Source organism: Otolemur garnettii, unplaced genomic scaffold, assembly GCF_000181295.1.
Source record: "Otolemur garnettii isolate 467f Iridium unplaced genomic scaffold, OtoGar3 scaffold00191, whole genome shotgun sequence".
In the NCBI taxonomy this organism is placed as follows: domain Eukaryota; kingdom Metazoa; phylum Chordata; class Mammalia; order Primates; family Galagidae; genus Otolemur; species Otolemur garnettii.
This window is the reverse complement of record NW_003852586.1, coordinates 2,552,601-2,577,950: the sequence shown is the minus strand read 5'-3', so window position 1 is coordinate 2,577,950 and position 25,350 is coordinate 2,552,601. Positions and strand designations below refer to the sequence as shown.

At 39.3% G+C, this 25,350-nt stretch overlaps 1 protein-coding gene across 1 annotated transcript in view; it reads right to left on the bottom strand.

Annotated features, from left to right (window-relative positions):
- Window positions 1-25,350, bottom strand: part of TMPRSS11F (transmembrane protease, serine 11F) — a 74,280-nt gene that overhangs the window by 10,318 nt on the left and 38,612 nt on the right. Inside the window, exons 2-5 of the mRNA XM_012812140.1 lie at window positions 13,563-13,714; window positions 10,461-10,579; window positions 2,518-2,585; window positions 1,470-1,633 (exon numbers count right to left, since the gene is read on the bottom strand). Of these exons, the coding sequence (XP_012667594.1) occupies window positions 1,470-1,633; window positions 2,518-2,585; window positions 10,461-10,579; window positions 13,563-13,714 (503 nt within the window). The remainder of the gene's footprint in view (window positions 1-1,469; window positions 1,634-2,517; window positions 2,586-10,460; window positions 10,580-13,562; window positions 13,715-25,350) is intronic.

Genomic DNA, 25,350 nt, shown 5'->3' with positions numbered 1-25,350 from the left:
TTCTTTGGATAGGGTGACCCCCGCTTTTGGCAGGACAGTCTTGCTTTCCAACAATTTGTCCTGCGTCTGGCAGCGTTTTAAAACAAGTCCCAATTTTTGGAAAGAATGCACAAACGGGCAGGAGAACAAGAAGGGAATATACTATTTTCGGCTGCCATGTGGCTATGAGTTTTATATTATTTTTGTTAATTTTATAATGTTAAACTGTAATAATAACAAATAATTGCTGAGAAGTGATTATCAAGAACTGCTTATCAAAGTTTGCATTGTTGTCAGGCCCTGCCCTGCCCGGTCCCCTGCCATGTTGTCCCACCTTCCCCCACCCCCGCCCTGTCCTGCCATGTTGTCCCACCTTACCAATGTTAAAATCTGGTCACCTTATCTTTGGAATATAATTGGGTAACTTGCAGGTAGATACCATACTCCTCATTATTTCTAAATACTTTGTGAAAAAAGTTATCACTAATATTTGTGGGGCTTCTATATCAAAATGTATTCAAAGGGTTTTCCTGATTTCTAACAACAAAGAAATTAACAGTAGATCATCTGTTTCCTAAATACATGGCTATTGGGAGGAGAGAAGAATTTTGGGTCCAAGCGCAATCCCCCTACCCTATGTGGTCTTTTTTGTGTTAAATGAAAAGTAACTAAATTTGGAAATAAATAGGGAGAGGCAATGAACAGAGCTGGAATACCTCCCACGTGTGAGACGTGTGCTAGTGTTTGAGGGAGAGACAAGAAAATAAAACAGCATGGTTCCTGCTTCTGACACTCTAAATCTCATCGGAAGCACATATTACATCCTGAGACCACACCCGGCACAGAGAGGCGGGATTGTCCCGGCTCGGACCCCAACTAGCTGGAAGGCAGTTTCAATTTTAGCACCATGAACGTCTTCCTTTTGTCCACCTTGGGAAGGAAACAGAGCAAAAACTTTCCGGACTTAAGTTTGTGAAGAATAAATAAGAAAATAAGTGAAAAATAGTTTTAAACTGGAAGAAGCTGAACCTCCCTACAGGATACCGTTGGCTTCCCAGGGGGCAGAGCTTTCTCAATGTTTCTCTGACACCAGGAAAGCTCAGCCAGCACTGACCTCTGCAGAGCTCCTGAGTCCAGGCACACAAGACTAATTCTGGCCTCAAAGTTTGCTAACTCCTGTCTCAGACCTGCCTTGAATCTCAGCTTCTTTACTTATAAAATGGTGAAAATAATACCTGCCTCTTGGTGCCACTGTGAGGATCCAACATCATACTACATGGGAAAATTTAAAAAAACATTATCAAAAGCCTTAGTAAAATGCAGACTAAATTCTGCCTCCCAGTAAATTCTTATTTTGGCTTCATTCTATACCGTTGCATGTTTCTCAGTGGTGAATCTTAAAATGAAAGAACACAGTGGCCACAGCCTTATGAAAAGTAAAGGAGTTATGAGAGGAGGAAACAAGAACAGTTAACAAACAAGTAACTTACCTGTAAGACTAAATGATGGTTTGTTTATAGTCAGAGGCAACTGTTTGATCTTTAGATTTTGGTAAAAAATTCTTTCAATCTTTTTCCTGATTTGTTCGGTGCTGTCCGTGGCAGGGTACCGGAAGGTCAACACCATCAGGACGCTCAAGCCTTGTTTGTCTGGACTGAAGAGCAGTAGCAGGTGAGTAACGCCCACTTCCCTGTTAGCCACTTTTACCTGGTAACACTCACGTTAAATTTAAAGAAATGTAATGGATGATATGTGTGCATACCAGATTTTAAAATGATCTCTAGACAAAAAATAGAGGTCAGAGTGTAACAAGCAGGCTAGAGAAATAGAGGTAGCGCATTAGAAATGCCAGCTGAAGCCCCTGAGAAATGACTGCTGCTCTCACCTACTCCACAATAGGGAGGGGTCTGTGGAGGATATTTTGTAAAATCATGTTTTACATGCACCTTGAAGACTTCTTTTTAAGGCATTTTGAGCCTAAACTGGTGACATTATTCTTCAGTTGTGGTGTGACAGAGATGCCCCAGTCTGTTTGCCCCTGAGCACACAACTAGGGTTCATTTCCCAGCCTTAGAGACATCGCATAAAGACATAATCAAGATAGTTTTTAACTCTCTGTTCCAGTCATTTTTATTACAAAGCATCACAATGAAAAAACATTTAAAAAACAATAAAAATGCACTGGCATTAAAGAAAAAGCTCACTGCAGAGAAAGTCAAAGTCTCATGGTTGGGTAGACTTAAAAGGAGGAAAATTAAAAAGACATGTATTCTACTTGGTCCCCAGCTGAGGAGGAGGAAAGGATGTTAGTAGCAGCACCCTACTCTTTCCGAGTTTTTTTTTCTTTTTTCTCTCTAATAATTGAGACTTTCTTGTCATAGGGCATTTCACATCCTTCTGCTTTGGCTGAGCAATGATCAGGTAGCACAGCCCAGCTTTTCAGGATTCATGAAATCTTTGCTCAGGGCAGCCGATCTGACAGTGAACCAACAGCTCACCCTGACAGTGCTGATGTGAAGCAAAGACCTACTTACGTACCTTAATCTGATGACATGTGATGTGACAAAGCGACCCACTCCAGAAGAACGGCGAAATATCCTTGACATCTGATTTGAAGAATAAAAGGTGTTAGTCTTAAGAAGAATGTCACTGCTTGCCTTATCTAGAGACTTAGACAAAGACAGGTTTATAGTTGTTCCCAGACACGTAAACTTGTTGACTCACAGTGTGGAGACTAAACCTGGATTCTGAGTCTTAAGAACTAATAATCATAGCAAAGTTATTTCATTTTGGGAAGCCTCTCTAAGATGGAATAAGACAAATATCTGCCTCAGAGTTTACTTGAGAATTAAAGAAATTATTTCACATCTTGTTTGGTATCTAGTAAATTATTGATAATGTTAGTTTTAATCCTTGTCAAAGGAATTAAAGTGTTATTTTAAAAGGTATACCATCCTTTTTTCTAAGAAGGTCTATATTCATTCTGGAATATGGCATATAGTCCATCACTGATGCTAATTTACTGATCTTCTAAGTGATCTTGCCACTACTGGACCTTTTGGCATTGTTCCTAAGGACATCAGTGTGTGGCCCTGACTCCTCACTTGCTGGCCGTCTCATTGGCAGAGGGCAGGAAGTTTTGTCATCAGGACTTCAGTGCTCAGCCTTTCCAACCTGAGCCGCTAGAGGATTTTAGGTTCTCAGAGAACTAATTTCCCAAAAAGGAGCCTGGGTGACTGCTGAGCCGTTCCCTTGGAGTTGAAAAGTGTTGGACAGAAAGTTAGAAAGAACAGGGCTGAGTAAGTCCACATATGTTCCTGAGCCAGGACTACTGCGTCACTGGGAGGAAGGAATGTTCTCTTCCCCTCCATGAGATTCCTCCCTGTCTCTGATTCCTCTAAACTAGTAACAATACATGTAGATTTTACTTCCTACACATCAAATCCATTCTTCCTTTGCTTCTGTCCCAGAGCAGTGGTGTCAGATGACTTTGGCGGGGGCCTCCACAGTGGCCCTGCTCTCTGGTCCTGCCCCTCCTGTGGGTTCTCTGTTGTTCCCTCACACACTAGCCGCCAGGATGGCAGCGCTCACAGTCCTAACCTTTCATTGGCCCCCTTCATTGGCTTTTTGTCTCTCTCTCTTTAAATTTTAAGGTGTTTATTTTATAAAATCTTACACTGAAACACCTCATATAGGACTTGAAAAAGTACTTAATACACACTCAGTGACAAGATTGTATACGTTAACAGAGAAATACAACAAGACTTTATAGGACAATGAGCTGCTTTCCTAAAAGAAGAAAGATAACGTAAGAAACAGTAAAGAGTGTTTTTAGCAGGGAAAATAAAATTTAAGTATTTAGAAACTATGATGGTGTTAACTGAGAACGTCTGCTTAAGACTATGGCTTCTTTCCTAATCACAGAATAAGACAGGGCAGTTTCTCAAAGAAGCACCCCTGATACCTTCCCACTCGTGTGGAGAGTAAAACTGTCCAATGACAAGGTCACCTTACTTGCTTGACACGTGATATGTGACCATCAGTTTTACTTTGCAAGCCGGAGATAATGATTCCATTTTAGTCATAGTCATTGAAAACTCTTATGAAAATAGCTGAGGCTTAGAAAATTGACTGTCTCAGTGGTCAGAATGTGCACGTGGGGACCTGGCCACCGCACACAGGGTGTTTCTGCTCCACCAGCTGAGTGGTCTGATAACAGCAGACACAATTGCTCCCTGGGTCTCTCTTCTTTCTGGGGTATGCAGCTGTTGGGGCAGGAGCAGGCTCTGTACTCCCTTTTAGGCTCAAACCCGGGCCTGCCCTGCAACTCTGTCCCAGTCTGCCCTCATCATGTCATCAAACAGAATAAGGCTTGAAAGACACAAAATATGGTCTGGACAAAGACCTGTCCAGACAAGTGTAGCAGGAAGTATCCAAAACTCCGGTGCGCAAACCGAAAGGCAGTGACCGATGGTATTCAAAATAGCATGATCCTTATCTTCCTATATCTCTCAGGACTCTACAGGTGACCACAGGTATGTGAAAAAGACGAAAAGACTGAAATCAGGCATCACTAAGGAAGTAGTATCTTCGTCACCGGTAAATACACCGCAGCCACATGCTTCAAAGGCTGCAGGTCAAACACCTGTGCGCTGGCACCGGTGCTGTGAGCACAGGGAGTGTGTGGGCGGAGCAGGCCTGCTCAGCCCCACCCCCCTGCTCTCAGCCTCGCTCCCCTGCTCTCAGCCCAGCCCACCCCTACTCATCCCACCCACTCGCTGCACATCCCCCAACCCCTTGCTCATCCCTGCTCATCCCCTGCTCTTATATCCCCCACCTCCTGCTCTCATCTCCCACCCCCTGCTCTCAGCCCCACACCCATCAGCATTAGGCTGATTCCCTGGTGGAAGCCTCAAACCACCTTAGGAGGAAAGTACTATACCCATCATCCCTGTTTTACAGATGGAGAAACTGAGGCCCAACACACACAAACTTGTCTGAGGTGGTTCCAGGACATGGATCCAGGGAAGCCTTAGATCTCATGCTAAAGTACAGAAAGTGACCCTGACAACCCTGAAGCACTTACACATACATAATTGAAGACAGACGTTCAGCCTGGGTGGGGAGCAGGGAGGTGCTAGGGAAGGAAGCCTCAACTGTGCCTTTTACCCCTTGAATATAAACCTCACAGGAGAAAACCTCTTGGGATGTTGCTTCTTTTCAAGCTTCTGAGGGGGCTGGGGGAACTCTTCCTCCTCAAACACAAAATCATTGTTATAGCTCTTCTCTGGAGAAGTTTACCTCAGACTTATATTTCTCTCCTGGGAACCCGGAATTTACTAAAGATTATTCCATTTAAAATGACGTATAGGTTCGTGGTAAATGCAGGTGGGAAAGTTTGCCTTAAGAACTAGATACCAGTTTTAGTCCTTGGTTTGAACTCCAGCATCAAACACAGAATGACACCTTTGAAACACTACATGTGGCACCAACGACACAGCGCGACAGCTGCCCAGGTGCACGCATGGCCGGTTGGAGCTCGCACCCTCCATCCGGCCAGGAGCTGCTCTCAGGTGATTCCTCAAAGAAGAGCAGCGGCTACAGGAAGCCAGCCCGGGAATCCACCTGCGAAAATGAGCCGGGCGAACTCTGCAGGTCTACGCCTGTCAGGGGAATTCACCAGCAGAGGGCGAAAACACCCGCAGAACTGATTCCTTTCCCTTTTCTTCTGTAGGACAGTTTCTTGCCACCTCAAAGGTATTTTCCTTCCACGTTGATAATAACAAGTTCTCATATGTCGTGTGCTTTTGTTACCTAAATGTTCGTTTTGTGTTCTTTTCCATGCATAATGTCCATACTTATATCATATTAAAAGATGCTTTAAGGATTGTACTGATGGTGCATTCTTTACTCCCTGGCACAAAGCAGGTGTACAATAACATTTTAATCAGTAATAGATTCTCCAGCTATGGTTCATCTGAACCAACAGTGTGAGGAAAAAAATGTTGACTTTGCATTCCATCAAGCCTTTTTCCAAATACTCCGTCTTTTTCTTTCCTTTTTGTAATTTATTTATTTACCCAACACAGGAAAGAATGATCTATGTTTGAGGCATCATGATATGCATTGTACACTGAGCATTGAAGAAACAGACTTAGACCCTACACTCAGAGAGCAGAGAGACAGATGGTAATAAACTCATTACAAAAGGAGATTGGTACAGTACAGAAATATGGGGTAACGGCTGGGGGCTACCTCTGGGAAGGGTCCCCGAGGTCATGATATTTGAGTGATGTCTCAGGATCAGAAGAAATATGCAACAGAAATAGAGGTGCCATGGGGCAATCATCCCTGTGGAAGACACAGGACATGAAAAAATTCAGAGCAGGCGAATGTGTGCAACTTGAGACTGGATTAGCTGCACAGAGAAGGGAAAGGTAGGTCTATTCCAGCAGCTACATGGACAGTGATGGCATTTGCTAAGTGGGATAAAAAGTAGAAATGAAGGAATGGGAGAGGAAGCAACTTTCAAGAGTGGACTTTGGGCAGGATAACTGAGAGCTGCCTGCGACCATCCGAGTGGACGTGCAGGCTAACGAGTGTGCAAGGACTGCGCCAATCCAGGTGTACAGAGGAAACTAAACGAGCCCCTTCTGTCGTCCGTCACTCACGAGGGAAGCAGTTTCATCCTCTCAGTCACAGTGACTTGCACAGAGCAAGCAGACATTCCAGTTTGGTCAGGCACATAGCTACTCTGCCTCTCTGAGTTTTCCTCCAAAGGAAGTGATGGAAAGTTGTGTTTTCTTGCTTCATTTACTAATCTGAGAAAATGTGAAATAGCTATTAGCTATCTTATCTGCCATGTGGAGAATAATTAAAAGAAAGAATAAAAACCTAGAGACATTGGCCCCCAAATCCAGACACACTTGAAACCAGTGAATCTCTAGATTTTCCCAAGAGTCTTTATTTGTTATATATCTATCTTTATTAATTAGGTTTCATCAATTTGCCATCAAAAACATCCTATTGTGGGAAGGAATGAGATCATTTCAGAGAAACAGAAGAGAAGCAAAACTAGGATCATGCATTAGATGGTTGGAGGCCTAAGGCAGTGGGGATTTTCTGTTTGCACTTCTGAAGCAAATATGTATTTTTTTTCTTTCTGAAGAAATTTCTTGAAAGAAGAATTGTAGCAGATATTTGTTCTCTACCCATATTGCATTTAGTGAGCAAGTGTACCCATCCCCCCTTCTTTAAGTGTTAAATGGTTAACAGTTCACCCCTGCACTTCTCCAAACCTCTCCTTCTCCGAACTTTGCACCTTGTCCAGTGATACCTGGAAGGTCGTGCCACACTTTCTCTAGGCAGAATTTTTTGGCATAAGACAAACAGCCCAATCTTCTTTCCTCTAGGCAGAAGCCCCTCTATAATTAATCTAGGGTTTAGATCTCCCAGAAAAATCAGGCTGAGTCTATAATTCTGAAACCACAGCTTTATTTAGCTTCTTCCTTTGCCCTTTCCTGCTCATTTTCTCACAGATTTTTCCTGAAAACACTTGGTCAATAAATCATTCAATGACCCCAATTGCAGATTCTGTGTCTTGGAATTGCGATAATTTGCCACAGTGCCCTAGGAAACTAGAAGTACCAACATTTATTGTGAGAATTATGGAGATTGAAGTATTGTGTACTGACACAGCAAAAAAACAGCTGACCACCGAAATGGGTTAGGGAGCCCAGAGCATCCCCAGCTCTGAGATGAAACAGGATTGTGACAGGGATGGCACAGTTGACCAGCCAGGAAAAGATTAACTCTTCAATTGATGGAGCTAAGACAACTGTTTATTTATATGGAGAAAAAAGAATTAAATCCCTAAAACACATGAAAATATGTCAATATAGAATAAAATATTAAATGTGAAAAGCAAAAATAAGATTTTTTGAAGATAAGGAATCAAGAATGGAAAGGATTTTTCTTATGCAAACATAAAAGGTACTACTAATAAAAGAAATGTGATGAATTTAAATATTTTAAAATTCAGAACTTCTGTTCATCAAAATATAATATAAAGGGAATAAAAAGGCATGTCAAAAATAGAAAAAGATAGTTTCAACACATATTACAGAGGGAATATTCACTTCCAGAAAATTATTTCCAATGAAATAAGTTAGTAAAAGATAACAGTGCAGTAAGAAATAGACAGAATCACGAGTAGACTTTGACAGAGGGAAAAGTACAAACAGGTGGCCACCATCAATGATCTTCACTGGTAACTGGAGAAATGAAAAAATACTCAATGAGACACTCCTTTCTGTGCACATACAGACCAGCATGCCAAAACTGAAAAGTCAGACTGACAAATTTTGAGAAGGATGTGGGCTGACGTGAACCCTTGTGCCCTGCTAGGTGCATGTGCTTTCAATAATTTTGGAAAACCACTTCTCAAGTTTGGGTTAAGTTGTATCTGAGCATAGCCTGTGCTCATCAAGCCCCTTGTTTTGTTGACCTGGTCTCCAGGTGTACTGGGAGACAGGGGAGGATGTTTGTCAACTATAATATAAATTAACAAACAGTAGTATATCAACACTAGGGCATTCTACACCAAAGTGAAAAATAAATGAACTATAGTTATGTGTATCAAAATTGAAAATAATCTCTAAAGCATACTATGTGGGCCACTACAAAAGTTCTGAGGTACAAAAAAGCAAGAAACATAAAAATCCGCATGGACAGAAAGAAAGGAAGCTCTCCCAGGAACACTGACAAGCCGAGCAAATTGAAACCTGCTCTGGTCACTCAGAAAGGACACTGTCAACTGTGTTTCTCAAAAGTGAAATTAGGGACCATGATATGGTCTCACAAAACTTGTGGTGACCCAAGTAATCTTGGAAAAAATGAAGTCACAGAAGAACATAATATGATTCCATTACATAAAGTTCAAAAGAGGCAAAATTAAACAATACACTATTTAGGGAAACACAAGTAAGTGATAAAGCAGCAAAGAATAATTAAATCAATTCAAAATAGCAGCTTTTACTTCTGAGGAAGAGAAAGGAAAGAATGTGGAAAGGTTTCTGAAGAACTGGTAAAGTTCTGTATCTTGAATTGGGTAGCGGATTCTTATGAATAATTTTATTATTATTCTTTAAAATGTTTTACATAGTTTTAAAAATACAATAATATGCCAACTAAAGTGAAAGGAAAAACCCTCAAGGGCCGGGAGGTGTCATTGTACAATTTCAGAAAATGTAAAAAAAAAAAGTGTAAAAGCTTCTATAGAAATGACAGCTTACTAAAAAGAAACACAGTTGCTTATTAGACACATGTAATAAAGATATAAAAAGAAAGAAGGCCTTGAGCGGTCTGCGGGGAAATGATTTCAATTTCAAGTTTTAAATCCAAATTACCAATTTAATGGAATACAAAATAAATGATTTTTTCAGCATGCACTAATTCAGAAATTTTACCTCCCATGAGCTTTTTCTGAGGGAAGGTACTTGAGGACATAACCCACCATGTGCAGAAACACAGGGGATGTGAGGAGCAAGGGACCCCCACAGGAGCAGCCCGTCCTGGCCCAGGTCCACCTTTGAGAGCTTGATGAGCCTGAGCAGGAAGGGTAAGGTTGAGAAGGAAGATTTAAAGAAATAAAGAAACATCAAGAACTGGGAAACATCTGAAGACACAGTAGCACAATAGAGGACTTTGCCACAGAGAGAGAACATATTCAAACTTAACTCTGGAGACATTCATTGGATGGCATAATTGAACATAATTAGTAACATAATTGAAAAAAATAAAAAATCCTGTTCTGCTAAATGCCAAATACTGTTTAAATTAATATGTAAATGAAAATGTGATTTATTGCTTTTCAGCATTTATAATCAACTTATATAAAGATAAATAATAGACTGTAATGCAAATATTTTCCTACATTGTCTATAATACTGAGAAAGGGTAATACCAGAGGGAAGGGTGGAAGGCCAAAGTTCTTATCTTTTAATTAAAATAAATGGAGCCTACAGCTAATCATAAAGAAGCAGATTAATACTCTTTCTATTCAGTCATCAAACCTATCAAGGGAACCCGAAACTAATTTAAAACTGTTATCAAGAATTGTAGACACACCACATCTGTTTATGTGATCCAAACCTTATGTTAAAGAAGGTTAAGGAAAATGAATCAAGAAAGGTAGAATCAAGAGTTAAAAATGGGGAAAACATTTATTTCAACCAACAATTTCTTCAGGAGGTAGTCAGCTGCCTTCCCCGATCTACTACAAACATTTTATGGTGCACAACATTATTGTAAATATTTAACACATATTACGTCATTTAATCCTCACAATGTATAATTTAGATACTACATCATCTTCATTTTACAGAAGAAGCTGAGGCACAGAGAGACTGTTTTCCTACAATATTCACATTCAGACTAGGGAAGACACATTCATAGATGATTTAAAAGTCTGTGGAGCTTACCATTCTTTCAATCTGATGACTCCTTTCTATAAACTCTCTTGAGGACTTCACTCCATAATTTTCTTTGTATTTGATATTTGTGACTTTGAAAGAGGCAAGATAGTAGAATGACCTATCATCTGAAAGGTAAAATAAGTGAAAGATCCTGGTTAAAGGCCATCAGCTCCCTGTCCCGCACTTCCCTGCTTCCACCAAACAGGCTACTGTGACACAGCTTGTTTCCCCTTAGTGCCAAAATCACTGTAGACACTTTACAAAGACTTTGTAATTTCATCAGTGCAAACAGTTACAAGAGAAAATTCTAAAGTGTACTTAGAAAATACTCCATGTACAGATCTCAAAATGTTCACAAAATTAGACATGTGACATAACAGAAAGTAAATATTGGAAGCAATTGCTGAAAGTCATGTGAAAACCATCAATTTCCTTAAAGAATTTCTAACATGCATGTACCAAACCTAAGTTGTATAATGATGATATGTTAAACAACCTATCCATTTTTCTATGCTACTGTTAACCTTACATAAATAGAAGTCTCTATTATTTTCATCTTCTTTTTTCTCATTTACTTCTTGGTTCACCATAATTTTCTCCCTCCACACCACTAAAACATACAATAATAGTCTTCCCAGAATAATCTTCCCATCTCAAAATTCTCCATTTAATTTGATCCAGCAATCCCACTGCTGGGTATATAGCCAAAGGAAAAAAGATAATTTATAAAAAGGACACCTGCACTTGAATGTTTTTAGCAGCACAATTCACAATCACGAAGATGTGGAAACAACCAAAGTGCCACCAACACATGGTTTAATAAAATATGGTGTGTGCACACCATAGAGTACTGCTCAGCCATGAAGGGAAATGGAGATCTAGGATCTTATATGACAACCTGGGTGGATCTGGAGACTGTTCTCCAAAGTGAAACATCACAGAAATGGAGAAATAACCACTTACACTCAATACTAGGTAGGATCTGATCAATCAACATTTAAGTGTACATAGGGAAGTAAATCTCAATGGAAACCAACTGGGGGGAGGGTGTGGATAAATTTACACCTACTGGGTATGGTGCACACTGTCAGGGTAAATCTTTATAATCTTGACTCATTTAGGAGGTGCAAATCATAGGTACCTCCTAATACTCTGAAATTAAAAATAAAGTTCTTAATTTAATGTCCTCTTGAAAAGTTCCTTTTGCTGTAAAGGTACTATTCACAGATCCTGAGGATTAGGATATGGAAATTTTAGGAATGGGGATGGGTCATTATTTATCCTATGATTTTTCTTAAAAATGCTTTTTGGACATTATTTTTATTATCCCTTCATTTTTCTTTTTTGAACACCTGAAGCATTTTGGATGAAAGGCATTTTAAACAAAAAAACCACTTCATTACTAAAGAAATGTTAACAAGAAACATAACCTAAAGAAAACAAAGAAAGACAAATTGCAGAGGACAACTTGGCTTATGCTTTCATTTTTTTTTCTTACTTATACATGTGTATAGTAAGTTTCCACTTTTGCCTTCACAGAATTAAAAAGGCTAAATTTAATGATAATAACAATGTTTAACATAAGGACTGAGAACAAAAACCTCATAAAGAACAAATGAAGATAAATACATTCAGAAAAGAAATCAGACGATTGCTGCAATGAAATATTAAGCAATAATAATAGTAATAATGCAAAGAAAGTAACATTCACATTGTTAGGTAGGAGTATGTCTATTATAGAATACTTTTGTCAGTTAATTATGCTTTCATTTTTTTATGAGAGTCCAAGAAACAGATATTATCAATAATAATACCTCTGGAAAAGGTATTATCCTCAGTGGAGTGGATATGAAGGTAAGTGGGTGTGGTGGGCAATGTTTCCTTTATTCTTTGGAGGTCCTTCAAACGTAGCTTTATTTTTATGACTGATCTGAGTGCCTAAAATCTTCGACAAAGTGTCAGTCACCAAACAAATGGAAGACAAGGGCAAAGGCACCTTGGCTGACTGTCATTTGGCTTGACCATGGCACCAACTATCCATTTCTGCATGTAATTAGGAATTAATTCAGAGCATTTTCTTTTCCTCAGCATAAAATAATCTAGTCTTTTCTTTAAAAATATTGTTAAGGGGCTTGATCTTTAGCCTTTTAAAGGCTTTTTTTTCAGGTAATCATTCTTATATCATGAACTTTTCTTGAGATAACTTATTAATATGCTGATTCTGAGCAAAGTGTACATGTATTAAACTCAGCACACGATGTGATTTGACTTTATTCTAAAGATGATGTTTTCATTCTTCTTTCATTTTTTCCAGTGCTTCTTTTAAACATTTCTATCAATGTAATGTAACTGCCAACTTCCATGGGTGGAGACATGGAACTCAGAGCCCAGTACAAGAGCAAACTCTGATTTAGCACCAAAAAAAGATCAGTGATTCCTGCAACATTATTCACAATAACCAAGGTATACAAACAACCCAATGTCTGTAAAGAGATGAACGGATGAAAAAATTGTAGCATATACATCCAATGAAACATTATTCAGCCTTTAAAAGGAAGGAAATCCTGCCATATGTGACAATGTGAATGAACTGTGATGCTGAGTGAAATACGCCAGACCCGGAAAGACAGACACCGCATGATTGCAGTGATGGTCGCCAGGGGTTGGAGAGCTGCTGGGGAATGAGGACATGTCAGTCAAAGAACGTAAAGTTTCAACTAGCAGGGTGAATAAATTCTGCAGACCTACTGTGCAACATAGCGACTGCAGTTTACAATACTGCATTATATACTTGAAATATACTACACAGGTATGTCGTACCACACATGTAATAGGTAATTATATGAGATAATTAAATTGTTTAATTAGCTTGATTATGATAACCACTTCACAATTTATATGTATATCAAAATATTAAGTTGTACACCTTCAATAGACACAATCTGTTTGTCAGTTATACCCTAATAAAGCTGGGAAAAAACAACTAGAAAAAGAAAAAAGATCAGTGATTCAACTGTCAACATCAAGCAAGTGTCACTTTTACATGTACGGCAGAGAACGTCAAGGTCAGGGAGCACTCAGCAATAGAAGTGTGACTGGAGCACTTACCCTCGACCACAAAATGAGTAACGATGCCAATGGCAATTCCTATTATAGCTGCAATCACCAGGGTGAAAAGGGACAGCCGGATAGGGTCCCAGAACTGCTGTCGTCGCTCATACTCAGTTTGTGGGTATTCAGCTTCTGAAAATTCAACTGGTCTGTGGTAATAGAAAGAAAGAAAATATTTAGACAATAAAAACTACATTATGGTTCCCCTTTAATGTGCTCACTAGGCTCCTCCATGAAAATAATTGATGCTGCTGAATAACGGGGATAACCCAGATCTTGAAAGGATCCTAAGTCTTAATCTGCATGCCCCCTCTCAACACCTTGTCACACTGAAGGTTGTACTGACGGTGACACCAAGTGAAGGTACCTTCCCACTGCATTTGGTCTGACATTGGCAATTTCAAATTTTGGTAGTGAAATACAAAGAATCACTTTTAAAAGGTAAATTATAATTAATATCTCATATCATTTAAACAAGGGAGCGTTTAACAACAAGATGACACAATATTCTTACTAGTTTACTTGAGTAAAAATAAAAGATTTTAATATGATATTTTTAAAATTGTCTTTATCTTTAAAAATTTCTTAGTGGCTTGTTTTAAAAAGAGCAACATCCCCATTACTATCACCAGAATGGAAAAGCAAGCGTTCCATGTATTCAACATTAATATGAAACTAGTAGATGTGTAACTATGTGCCCCACAACAGAAAAACAGATTTAAATTCAAGAAGCAGGGAGGAGGAGGGAGACTGGTGAGATCTCCTATCAGGCACAATGTTGGGGTAAGTGGCACCCCTCCTGAGTGAGGGTCTCAACTGCAACTTGGACTTCACCTAACAAATGCAAAGAATGTAACCTAATTGTGTGTATCCTTATATTAATCTGAAATAAAAAGAAGGACATAAATAAATAAAAACTGCAATATTACTCTGATGGTGGTGCTTTATACTTTATTAGCTGGTCCTAGCAAATTCACAAGCTGTGTACTTGGAAAGACTCCAGGGCCCTGCCACTGGGTCCCTCCACTGCTCTAAATAGCTGTTGCCATTTGTGCCATTTAAATGCTTGTTACTTTATTTTCTGAATCCCCAAAGATGATTCAATATTTGGATACCTTGCAAGTGAGATTTTTTTTTTGTAAAAATGTTTATGAACTTATTTTAATTTTTAAATATGAATTTGTTGTAAACTTGTTTCATTAAAAAGCATAATGGGAAGTCCTTAGAATAGTGCTGGCCACATTAAAATAATGTTTTAGAAACTGCCCCAGATCCTCCATAGACAAAGATTTTAAGACACATTTTGCCTTTAGAGTGCTCACACTTTAGCATGGGAGCAGACAGGGAAACACAGTTATCACGCAGGTGGTCCTGAGTTACGAACATCTGACCCAGGTCCCTTCACACTCACAAACGGAAGCTATTACAGGTAAAGGGTAAATGTGCCTGTTCCAATTTACATACAAATTCAACTTCAGAACAAACCTACAGAGCCTCTCCAGTGTGTAACCCGCAGACTCCCAAAGAGAGCAGGTACATTTTTGTAGGGCTGTGTCAGGGAGTTTCACTAAGAAGTCGATGTGCTTAAAACTTACAGGAATTAAAGTTCACCAGGCGCAATAAAAGAGACAAGAGCAGAGAAAACAGAATGTGGGAGACGGCAGGAAGGTGAAATAGCCCTCATTGCTGGTGCTCAGTACTGGGAATGAAAATACAATTGAAAACACTGCTTTCGCCATGAAAACATTTCCGGTCTGCAAAGCCTGTCCAGGGTTGCAAGCTGGTGGCAGCGCTGCTGTCTTGGAGGAGGGTGTGCCGGGCAGGTGAGCAGGGCTGGCTCTTAAAGGAGTCTCATAGCCCTAAGCAAATTTACTCTGGAAATTTACCCTGCAGGAAGTAGGGAGCCAATGAAACTGTAATCAGACTGAGAATTTAGAAGAATCACACGGAGCGCAGGCAGGCGGACCAGTGCAGACCTGCCAAGGCTGAGGTGGAGAGAAGGAAACAGATTCATCTCCACTGATCTTTGATGAGTGACTGAACATCTATGAGACTAGGAGAGGATTCATTCAAGGTTCATGTGTTTGGAGGAAGACTTTTTAAAAAGTCATTTTCAATAAAACATGAATATTATTAATAAAAAGAAATTTGCTGCGTTGCACTTGGGTTTGAGCCCAATGTAAAGTATCTGTTTTATGCCCTTTCTCTTTTATTTTATTTTAGTTGTGTCACTGACACTTGTTTACATGATTCTAGTATCAATAAAAGCAACTCTAGGGTTAGAACTGCAGAACCCAGAGAAAAAATTAAGAACATCACTGTGCCCTACTTTGTCCTGCCTTCCTTTTCACCCATAATTGAAGTCTCACTCCCAAAATCTTTGTCAATAAGTAGTCTTGATTATTTAGTTTATGAATATTATGACTACAGTAATTCTTTTATTATCCTCACTTCCCCTCTCTTAGTTTTGTAAATTTCAGGGCAGCACGCTGAGCCCTTCAAGAAGCAAGAAATGATGAGAACTAAAGTTTATCAAATTTATGAGGTGACAGCCAAGTACCATGTTATGATAATATTGTAAAATCACATTAAAGTTCAAAATGAGTTCCTTCATTCTGGTGATTAGCTATTCTTCAGGGTGATGTAAGTGGAATATTGACTTCTTCTGTCTCATCAAAATTGAAACAAGTCTCACCAAGCACCTATCTCTGTATTTTGAAGTGTAGCTGGCAGGAACCACATAAAAACACCAGCCAATTGCAAAAGAAGTGGTGTTTAATTGGGAAAAATAAGATCATAAAAAGACAAAAAAAATTCAGAAAATTGTAAAGAAATTTGTTGGTTAGGTTGTTGTGAAAATCTTGTGTTGAACAAAATAAAACAAAACAAAATGCACTCAAGCCATTCTTAACTGGGCAGTAAACTTTGAAAACTTATTTATGATATGTCAGCTGTATTTTTAAATGTGTAAAGAGTTCAAGCTTTGGAAAAGATTGTTTTATTTTGATGACATTTAAAATCTCTAACACCTTCAAATATTCCTAAATGGTTCCCTTTATTTCTACATGACAATTATTTGGTCATTTAAATCAGAATATGAGTTGGATGCTAAATGGAACCTATTAACAGGCATTTTTTAAAAAAAGAAATTTTTTTGTGCATATTTAAGGTATACAACATGGTATAGAATGCATACAGATGGCTAAAAGGTCGCTATAGGGAAGCAAATTGATAAATCATCCCACATTGTTACCCCTGTTTTTTTGTTTCTTTATTGTTTTTGTGGGAAGAGTAGCTAAAGCCTACGCACTTAGTTTAAATACTGTCTCTGGAACAAGTTTCTTACCTACAGCCTTTGTGTTATATGTTGGGTCCCTAGACTTGTTTATACCACACACCTGCAACTCTGCCAGACAGGTGTCTGAGGGGAGCAGGGAGTAAGGACATGGGTCTTCGCAGAGTGGACAAGTCTGCAGGAGCAGAGGGCCGGGTTCAGTGACATGCGGACCAAGGGAGATCAAGTCAGAGGCAGTCATGGTCACATTAAACCCAGTGGGTCACAATAAGGACTTCTTTATGTTATTCTGGGTAAGAAAGGGGAGCCATTATACAGTTTTAATCAGTGCATTGGAATAATCCCCTGGCATAAAGGGGTCACCCTGGCAGGTGTGTCAGCCAGTGGCCCCAGGTTACATGAAGACTGTTCTGTCTTCTGAGGGGCCAGACATGAAAATTGTTCATGGGCCTGTCTGCTGTCATCAGCTTTCCCTTGTGTGTGTGCATTTAATATGTAGCCCACAGAAGCCTGAAGGGTGGGCCCAATGTGGGGTCACGCTGGAGGGTTGGGTGGCAGGTCAGGATTGATAGATGAAATCAGAGTATGTTTGGAGGTTCCCACTGAAGGAAGAGGCGTATTAGGAAGGTTCTGAGGTGTGTGGCCCGAGCAGGGCAAATGCATCGATGCCGTGGCTTTGAGGCATGTTGAGAGTGGCGACTCCTTTCTCAGATTAGTTCCTATGTGGAACCCTAATGTATGATGCATGTTTAAAACAGATACTCCATTTATCAAATATCAGGTGGCTGTAGGATGTTTATTTCATTTCATGGGTTTCTATTCAGTTCCAGATGTCTATGCCTCTATTTTTGTACCAATATCATGCTGTTTTGATCACTATAGCCTTGTAGTATAGCCTAAAGTCTGGTAGGCTGACACTTCCAGCTTATTTTTCATTCCTAATAATTGCCTTGGCTATACAGGTTTTTTACTGGTTCCATACAAAATGAAGAATTATTTTTTCCAAGTCTTGAAAGTATGATGTTGGCATTTTAATGGGGATTGCATTGAATTTTTAGATTGCTTTGGGAAGTATAGACATTTTAACAATGTTAGGTATATTCCTAGGCATTTCATTGTCTTTGAAGCTACTGTGAAGGGAATTGTGTCATTGATTAGCTTCCCCTCATAGCTGTTATTGGCATATACAAAGGCTTCTGAGATTTGTGGACATTGATTTTTTTTTTTTTTTGAGACAGAGTCTCACTATGTTGCCCTTGGTAGAATGCCATGGTGCCACAGCAACTTCCAACTCTTGGGCTTAAGAGATTCTCTTGCCTCAGCCTCCCGAGTAGTTGGGACTACAGGCACCCACTATAATGCCTGGCTATTTTTTGGTTGCAGTTATCATTGTTGTTTAACAGGCTCAAGCTGGGCTCGAACCTGCCAACTTTGGTGTATGTGGTTGGCGCCTTACTCACTGAGCTACAGGTGTTGAGCTGGACATTGATTTTATATCCTTAAACTTTACTGTATTTTTTGATCACTTCCAGTAGTCTTGGGTTTGAGTCTTTGGGGTTCTCTAAGTATAAGATCATATCATCAGCAAAGACAGATATGACCTTCTCTGCCCCCATTGGGATGCCCTTTATTTCCTTCTCTTGCCTGATTGTATGGGCTAGAACTTCCAGCACTATGTTGAATAGTAGTGGTAACAGAGGATAGCCTTGTCTGGTTGCAGTTCTAAGTGGGAAAATTTTCAGTTTTACTCCATTCAGCATAATATTAACTGTCGGTTTGTCATAGATGGCTTCAATTTAAGAAATGTGCCACCTATGCTTATTTTCTTCAGAGTTCTAATTAGAAAGGGATGCTGAATTTTATTGAATGCTTTTTCTGCATCTATTGAGAGGATCACATTGTCTTTGTTTTTGCTTCTGTTTATATGGTGAATTACATGTATGGACTTGTGTATGTTAAACCAGCCTTGCATCCCTGGGATAATACCTACTTCATTGTGATGAATGATTTTTGTAATGTGTAGCTGTAATCTATTGGCTAGGATTTTATTGAGAATTTTTGCACTATATTCATTATTATAATTCGTCTGAAATTCTGTTTTTTAGTTGAGTCTTTTCATGGTTTTGGTATCAGGGTGATATTTGTTTCATAGAATGTGTTGGGGAAGATTCCTTCCTTTTCAATTTTTTGGAATAATTTCTACAGTACAGATATAAGCTCTTATTTGAAGTTTTGATAGAATTCTGGTGTGTAGCCATCTGGACCAGGGCTTTTTTTTTGTTTGTTTGGAGACTTTTTATCATGTCTTCAAGCTCAGTTCTTAAAATTGGCTGGTGGAACTGCAAACTAATGCAACCTTTTGGGAAGGAAGTATGGAGAATCCTCTAAGAACTCAAACTAGACCTCCCATTTGATCCTGCAATCCCATTACTGGGCATCTACCCAGAAGAAAAAAAATCATTTATCATAAGGACATTTGCCCTAGTCTGTTTATCACAGCTCAATTTACAATTGCCAAACTGTGAAAACCATCTAAATGACCACCAACCAGGAATGGATTAACAAGCTGTGGATGTAACAAGCTTTACACCTTTTGTATTAACCTGGATGGAGTTGAAACACATTCTTCTTAGTAAAGCATCACAAGAATGGAGAAGCAAGAATCCAATGTGATCAATTCTGTTATGAGGACAATTGATGACCCAGTAGTACATGGTGGGGGATGGAGGAATGGGGGAGCAGAGAGGGAAGGAGCCAGGGGGTAGGAGGTCGCAGGACATAATTGTAAGAGAGACTTTACCTAACAAATGCAATCAGTGTATCCTGGTTCTCTATACTCTCAATGAACCTCCAAAAAAAAAAAGTAAAAAAAAATAAATAAATAAGACAAAGACGTCTGGGACAGAGAGGGTGTGCAGAGCTGTGCTGGATGCAGTCTGCCTGGCAGTGAGATTTCAGGGTATTCCTTCAACAAAGTCCCCACAGACCTCCCGGGGAGCCCTTAGCACCTACCCTCCTGGCTCTACCCACCAGACCCCCCCATTTTCCTGTCTTTCCAACACAGCAGGTTCTCAGGTGGTCAGCAGCAGGTGTTTTACTCCCTGTCACTCCAGAGGCCTCAGAGGAGGCAGACCTAGAACTGGCAGAGACATGGAGGATGAAGCCCCTTTATCTTACCAGGACCTGAGGAAGTCATTGACTTTACAGCTAAACCTTTAGCCTCACTCGCCAGTGCTCACACCCTCTTCATGCCTCCACCTGATACAATTTGGCCTGTTCTCAAAACTCTTCTTCACTGACCTTCTGAGGATGCCCCTCCCACCTCTGATTAGTCCATCATGGGTTTCGGGCCTGCAATCCCCAAGTTTGTATCTATCACGCAGCTATATTTTCTTAGAAAACATTTCCTTACAAAATGCATCTGAATTTTTTGCCACATCTAATTCATTCAATGAGTTCTCTCTGTGCACCAATTGTGTGCCTACCACTGTTCCAGCTGCCAGCTATTCAGTAGTGAATAACCAAAGTCCTTGTCACACAAATGGAAATCAGTGGTGTGTTCACAGCTTCATCCATCAGCAGGGCAGTCCAGAAGGATAAATTTCCTTATTTCCTTAGGGGAAACGTTAGGAATGTGTTGAGAAAGCATTTCCTACATGCCTTTTACATATTGAAAAATAGTAATAGAAATTATATAATAGGTGAATATAATGATGACAGCACAGCTCCTTCAGACCTTTATAAATCTCCTGTAGTCCATTCAGAATTTAGGGCTTTGGCTTTGCTTTAAAATCTACCAATACAATAATGCTTATTAAAATGAGAAAGACATCCAAGAGTTTATGTTGCACAAATTTTCATCACACAAAAAGAAGGGTGAGTTATGAGTACTATATAAATACCCTTTAATAAAGTGTTACCAACACTATTCATGTGACCTGATATGACTTTCTTATGGGGCTTATACTATGTTTATTTTTAATGCCACTGAGATGTTGCAAGGAAATACTGCACAATTAATTTGAAGTGGGTGAAGCAAGTCCATCAGATAATTGAGGTCACCAAAATGAGGATTTAAATATCTGACTATTCTTGGTACTAAAGAAATTAAATAATGAAACATAAATCAGACACAGCACACTCATCTACGCAGCATAAATACCAAGTGTCCTTACAGCCGCTGCCCTGAGGGGAAATTCTTTCCATGTCTTACACATGTCTTAACATATTCTCAATCAACCTGCAGCAAAGATACACATTAGATATTCTGTTTGGGCACACCCTCCTCCCCTTCTTGCCCAAAAGCCTTCATTTCTGGGAATGCTTGTGATTAAGTAGCATCTCCCTAGTGGCGCAGGTTAACTGAGGCTAACCACTTTCCTGACATACCCGTGCACAGTGGCACCTGCATGTTAATTGTGAAGGCAGAATGGATAACAAATACCATATTCAATTTAAACACAATTTTGAATGCACAAATGAACCTGTGAGCCTCAGCAATATCTTCAGACTCAGACCTGTCTTCCCCAGTGTAGCACAGTGAAATTAGATCACCAAGAATAAACTGTTTTTTATTGTGGTCTGCTCTGCTGGCAGTTAAAAGACATAGAATTTGTTTCAAGAGATCTGAGTTGCTCTCTCTCCCCCCGCTTCCTCCTTGCTCTTCTCTGCTCTCCCTCTCTCTCTCTTCTCTTCTTCACTCTCCTCATCTCTCTCCCCTCTTCTCTCTCCTCTCTTCTCTTCTCTTTTTCTCTCCTTCTTGGTGCTGTTCTGCAGCCTCCCTCTCCCACCAATAATGACCTTCTGCACAAAAGAAAAAAAAAGAGAGATCTGAGTTGAGAGATATGATAGCATGCTGCTTAGAAACACACACGCTTTGGGATCTAGCTGTTCTACTTTATTTTTTTAATTGATATGTAATATTTTACATATTTGTGGGGTTCACGTGACATTTTGTTACATGCACAGGATGTGTACTAATCAAAGCAAAGTGTGCAGGGTGATGAATGAAACTGGGGCCTCTCATGCCATTCACAAAAAATCAATTCAAAATTTATTGAAGACTTAACTCTAAATGGAAACAACAGAACTCTTAGGGGAGAAAACAGGGGTGAAGCTTGTAGATATCAGACATGGCAATGATTTCTTAACCACAACACCAAAAGAATAAGAAACTAAAGTAAAAATAGACAAATAGGATAACATTAAAGTAAAAAGGTGCTGCACAGCAAAGAAACCAATTTAAAGAATGAAAAATGGAAAAGGGGAATACAAAATGGGAAAAGGACTTGTGAACCATAGATCTGATAAGGTTTTAATATTCAAAATACATTAGGAATTTCTATAACTCAGTAGAAGCCTAAATAACCTGATTTAACAATGGTCAAACATTTCTCAAAGGACGACATGCAAAGGGACAACAGACATGTGAAAAGGTGCTTGACATTATCAACCCTCAGGGAAAGGCAGACCAAAATAGCAAGGAGACATCCCTCATCCCTGTTGGAGTCATTGTTACCAAAAAACAAGGCCAGCAAGTGCTGTTGAGGCTGTGGAAGAAAGAGCCCCCTTGCTGCTCATGGGGGTGTAAATGGTGCAGTCACCATGGAAAATGGGGTTTCCTCAAAAAAGTTAAAACCAGCATTACCATTTAATCTAGCAATCCCACTTATGAAACTATATCCAAAGGAATGGAAATCAATATCTCAAAGAAATATTTGCATCCCATGTTCATCACAGCATTACAGCTAAAGTATGGAAACCAACTCCTATCAGTAGGTGAATGGATAAAGAAAATGTGGCAAATACATACAATGAAATACTATTCAGCATTTCAAAAGAAGGAAATTCTGATCTTTGTGTAGACATGGACAGACCTGAAGGACACTGTGCTAAGTAAAGTGAGCTAGCAGAAAGACAACTCCTGAGTGATGCCACTGTGTCTTCTAGAAAAGACAGACTCAGAATGAGAGAGCAGAATGGTGCATGCTGGGGAACAAGGAGCAGGGACAGTGGGAAGGTGCTGACCACAGACCACAAAGGTGCACTTATGAAAGATGAGTAAGTTCTGAACACCCAGTGTGCTCCTTGGGGCACATAGTTTTAATAGTGCTGTATTGTATATTTTAGTGATTGCTAAGAGGGTAGATCTCACCTTAAGTACTCTCATCACAAAAGAAAAAAAATTAACATTTTTTTAAATAGAAAAAATGAAGCATTTGGAAGAAAACTTTGGAGATAATGGATGAATGTATGGCCCTGCTGTGGGACTGATCTCAGAGGGTTACTCATCTGCAGACTCATCAATTTGCATACCTTAAATATGTACAGCTTTCTTCATGCCAATCATACTCCAAGTGGTTAAAATAAAACTTAGAAAAGAAAGCAGGGGTGCTAATAGGAAACATAGCAGAGATAAAGAGAATTCGCATATGATCATAAATATAGAAACCACAAATCACACCAAGAAGAATGCTGTGATGTATGTAATCTCTGGAGCAGACACAGGGAGGACACATAGGTTACAACCCTCCCAGGGTTGCCACAGGAAGCATCTTATCAGGCAAGTTGGCTGCTGCGAGTATGGCTATTGGCTAGACACGCCTCCAATGAAAATGAGTCATATAAATATAAGAAAAGAAGAGGAACCAATTTTCTACTGCAAACAATATCTTGGTTGGTCTGTACACATGTGAACAGTATCCTTGGACAATGTCATGTATGTTTTGTGTGCCATTTTTTTCAAGTTAAGGCTCTCTTCAGCTAGGATCTTTCTTCTTAATAAGGTTGTTACTTGTGAATGGTTCAGCACGGCTTAGGCCAGTCCATTTCCAAAGGCTAAATTACAGTAAGGAGAGAGAGAAAAATCATAAAAATATCTAACTCTTGTACTTGGAATAAGAACTTTTCAATGTTTATTGCTCTGAAAGGTCTATTTTAGAAACTAGAGGAACCCTATTACTTTCCCAAATGAAGAATGTAAGTTTGTAATTAGGAATCTTTATTTTTCTATTATCTTGTGTATCAAAGGGGAGAGAGCTACTCTCAAGGGCAACTCAGACAGCCCGACCAGGAGTCTGTGGGAATTACAATGTTGCTGAGCTTGAGGCACCCCCCGGGCTGATAGACCTGCAGGGACCAGAGACATAGACCACAACACAAAATTCCATTTGAGTACCTTGGAAGCTTTCTCAAGAATGGTGGGTTCAAACAAGCTCAGACTATGAAGATTAAAGTAAGTGCCTAACTGTTCAATGCCCAAATATGGAAGAAGGTTCAGGAGCATATAAACATCTGGGAACACATGACCCCACCAAAGGAACTCAGTAAGGTGCCAGTGACACATCCCAGAGTGATGGAGATAGGTCACCTTTCAGAAAAAGGATTAAAAATAGCTGTCCTGAAGAAGCTCAATGAACTTCAAGACAATGTAGAGAAGGAATTCAGAAGTCTATCAGAGAGATTTAACAAAGAGATTGAAATAATAAAACAAAATAAAGCAGAAATTCTAGAGCTTAAGAATTCAATAGACAAACTGAGAAATGCATCACAGTCTCTTGCCAGAAGGACTGACCTGGTAAAAGAGTGAGTGAATGGACCTGATGACAGGCTGTTTGACTATACATATATACAGTCAGAAGAGAAAAAAGAAAAGTGAATAAATAAGAGGGAAGCATACCTACAGGGTCTAGAAAATAACCTCAAAGGGTAAAATCTAGGAGTTACTAGCCTTAAAGAGAGGGTAGTGAGAGTTTAGGGTAAAAAAATGTATTCAAAGAAATAATAACAGAAAACTACCCAAGCATAGAGAAAGATGTCAATGCACAGGTACAAGAAGGTCATAGAACACCAAGAAGATTAACATAAAGAGGGCTACCTTATGCCATTTAATAATCAATCTCCCAAAAGTCATAGACAAAGAAAGAACCCTAAAGAAAGTAAGAAAAAAGAAAAAAACTAACATATATTAAGGAGTTCCAAAATGTTTGGCAGCAGATGTCTCAGTAGAAACATAGGTCTGGGGAGAGTAACATGAAATATTCACAGTGTTGAAGAAAAAAATAACCCTATAATATTATACCCTCTAAAAATTCTTCCAAACATGAAGAGGAAAAAAAGACTTTCTGAGACAAACAAAAGCTGGGGGATTTCATCAATACCTGATATGCCCTACAAGAAGTGCTGAAAGAAGTTCTCCAATTTGATAGAAAAGAACTTTAGTAAGAAATCACCTGAATGTGTATGAGTCACTAGTAACAGTAAATGCACGAATATGGAACATTCTATGGCTATAATTGTGGTGTACAAGCCAACTATGTCCTGAGTAGGATGATTAACACACAAATCTATCAAGAATAACAGCAGCTTTTTGAGAGACAGATAGTATAAACAGATCGTGATGGAAACAGCAAAATCTTAAAAAGCTCCTTGGGGGGTAGAATTAAAAGACAGAATTTATTTTATATTTCTTCTTGCTTATTAATGTGTTTG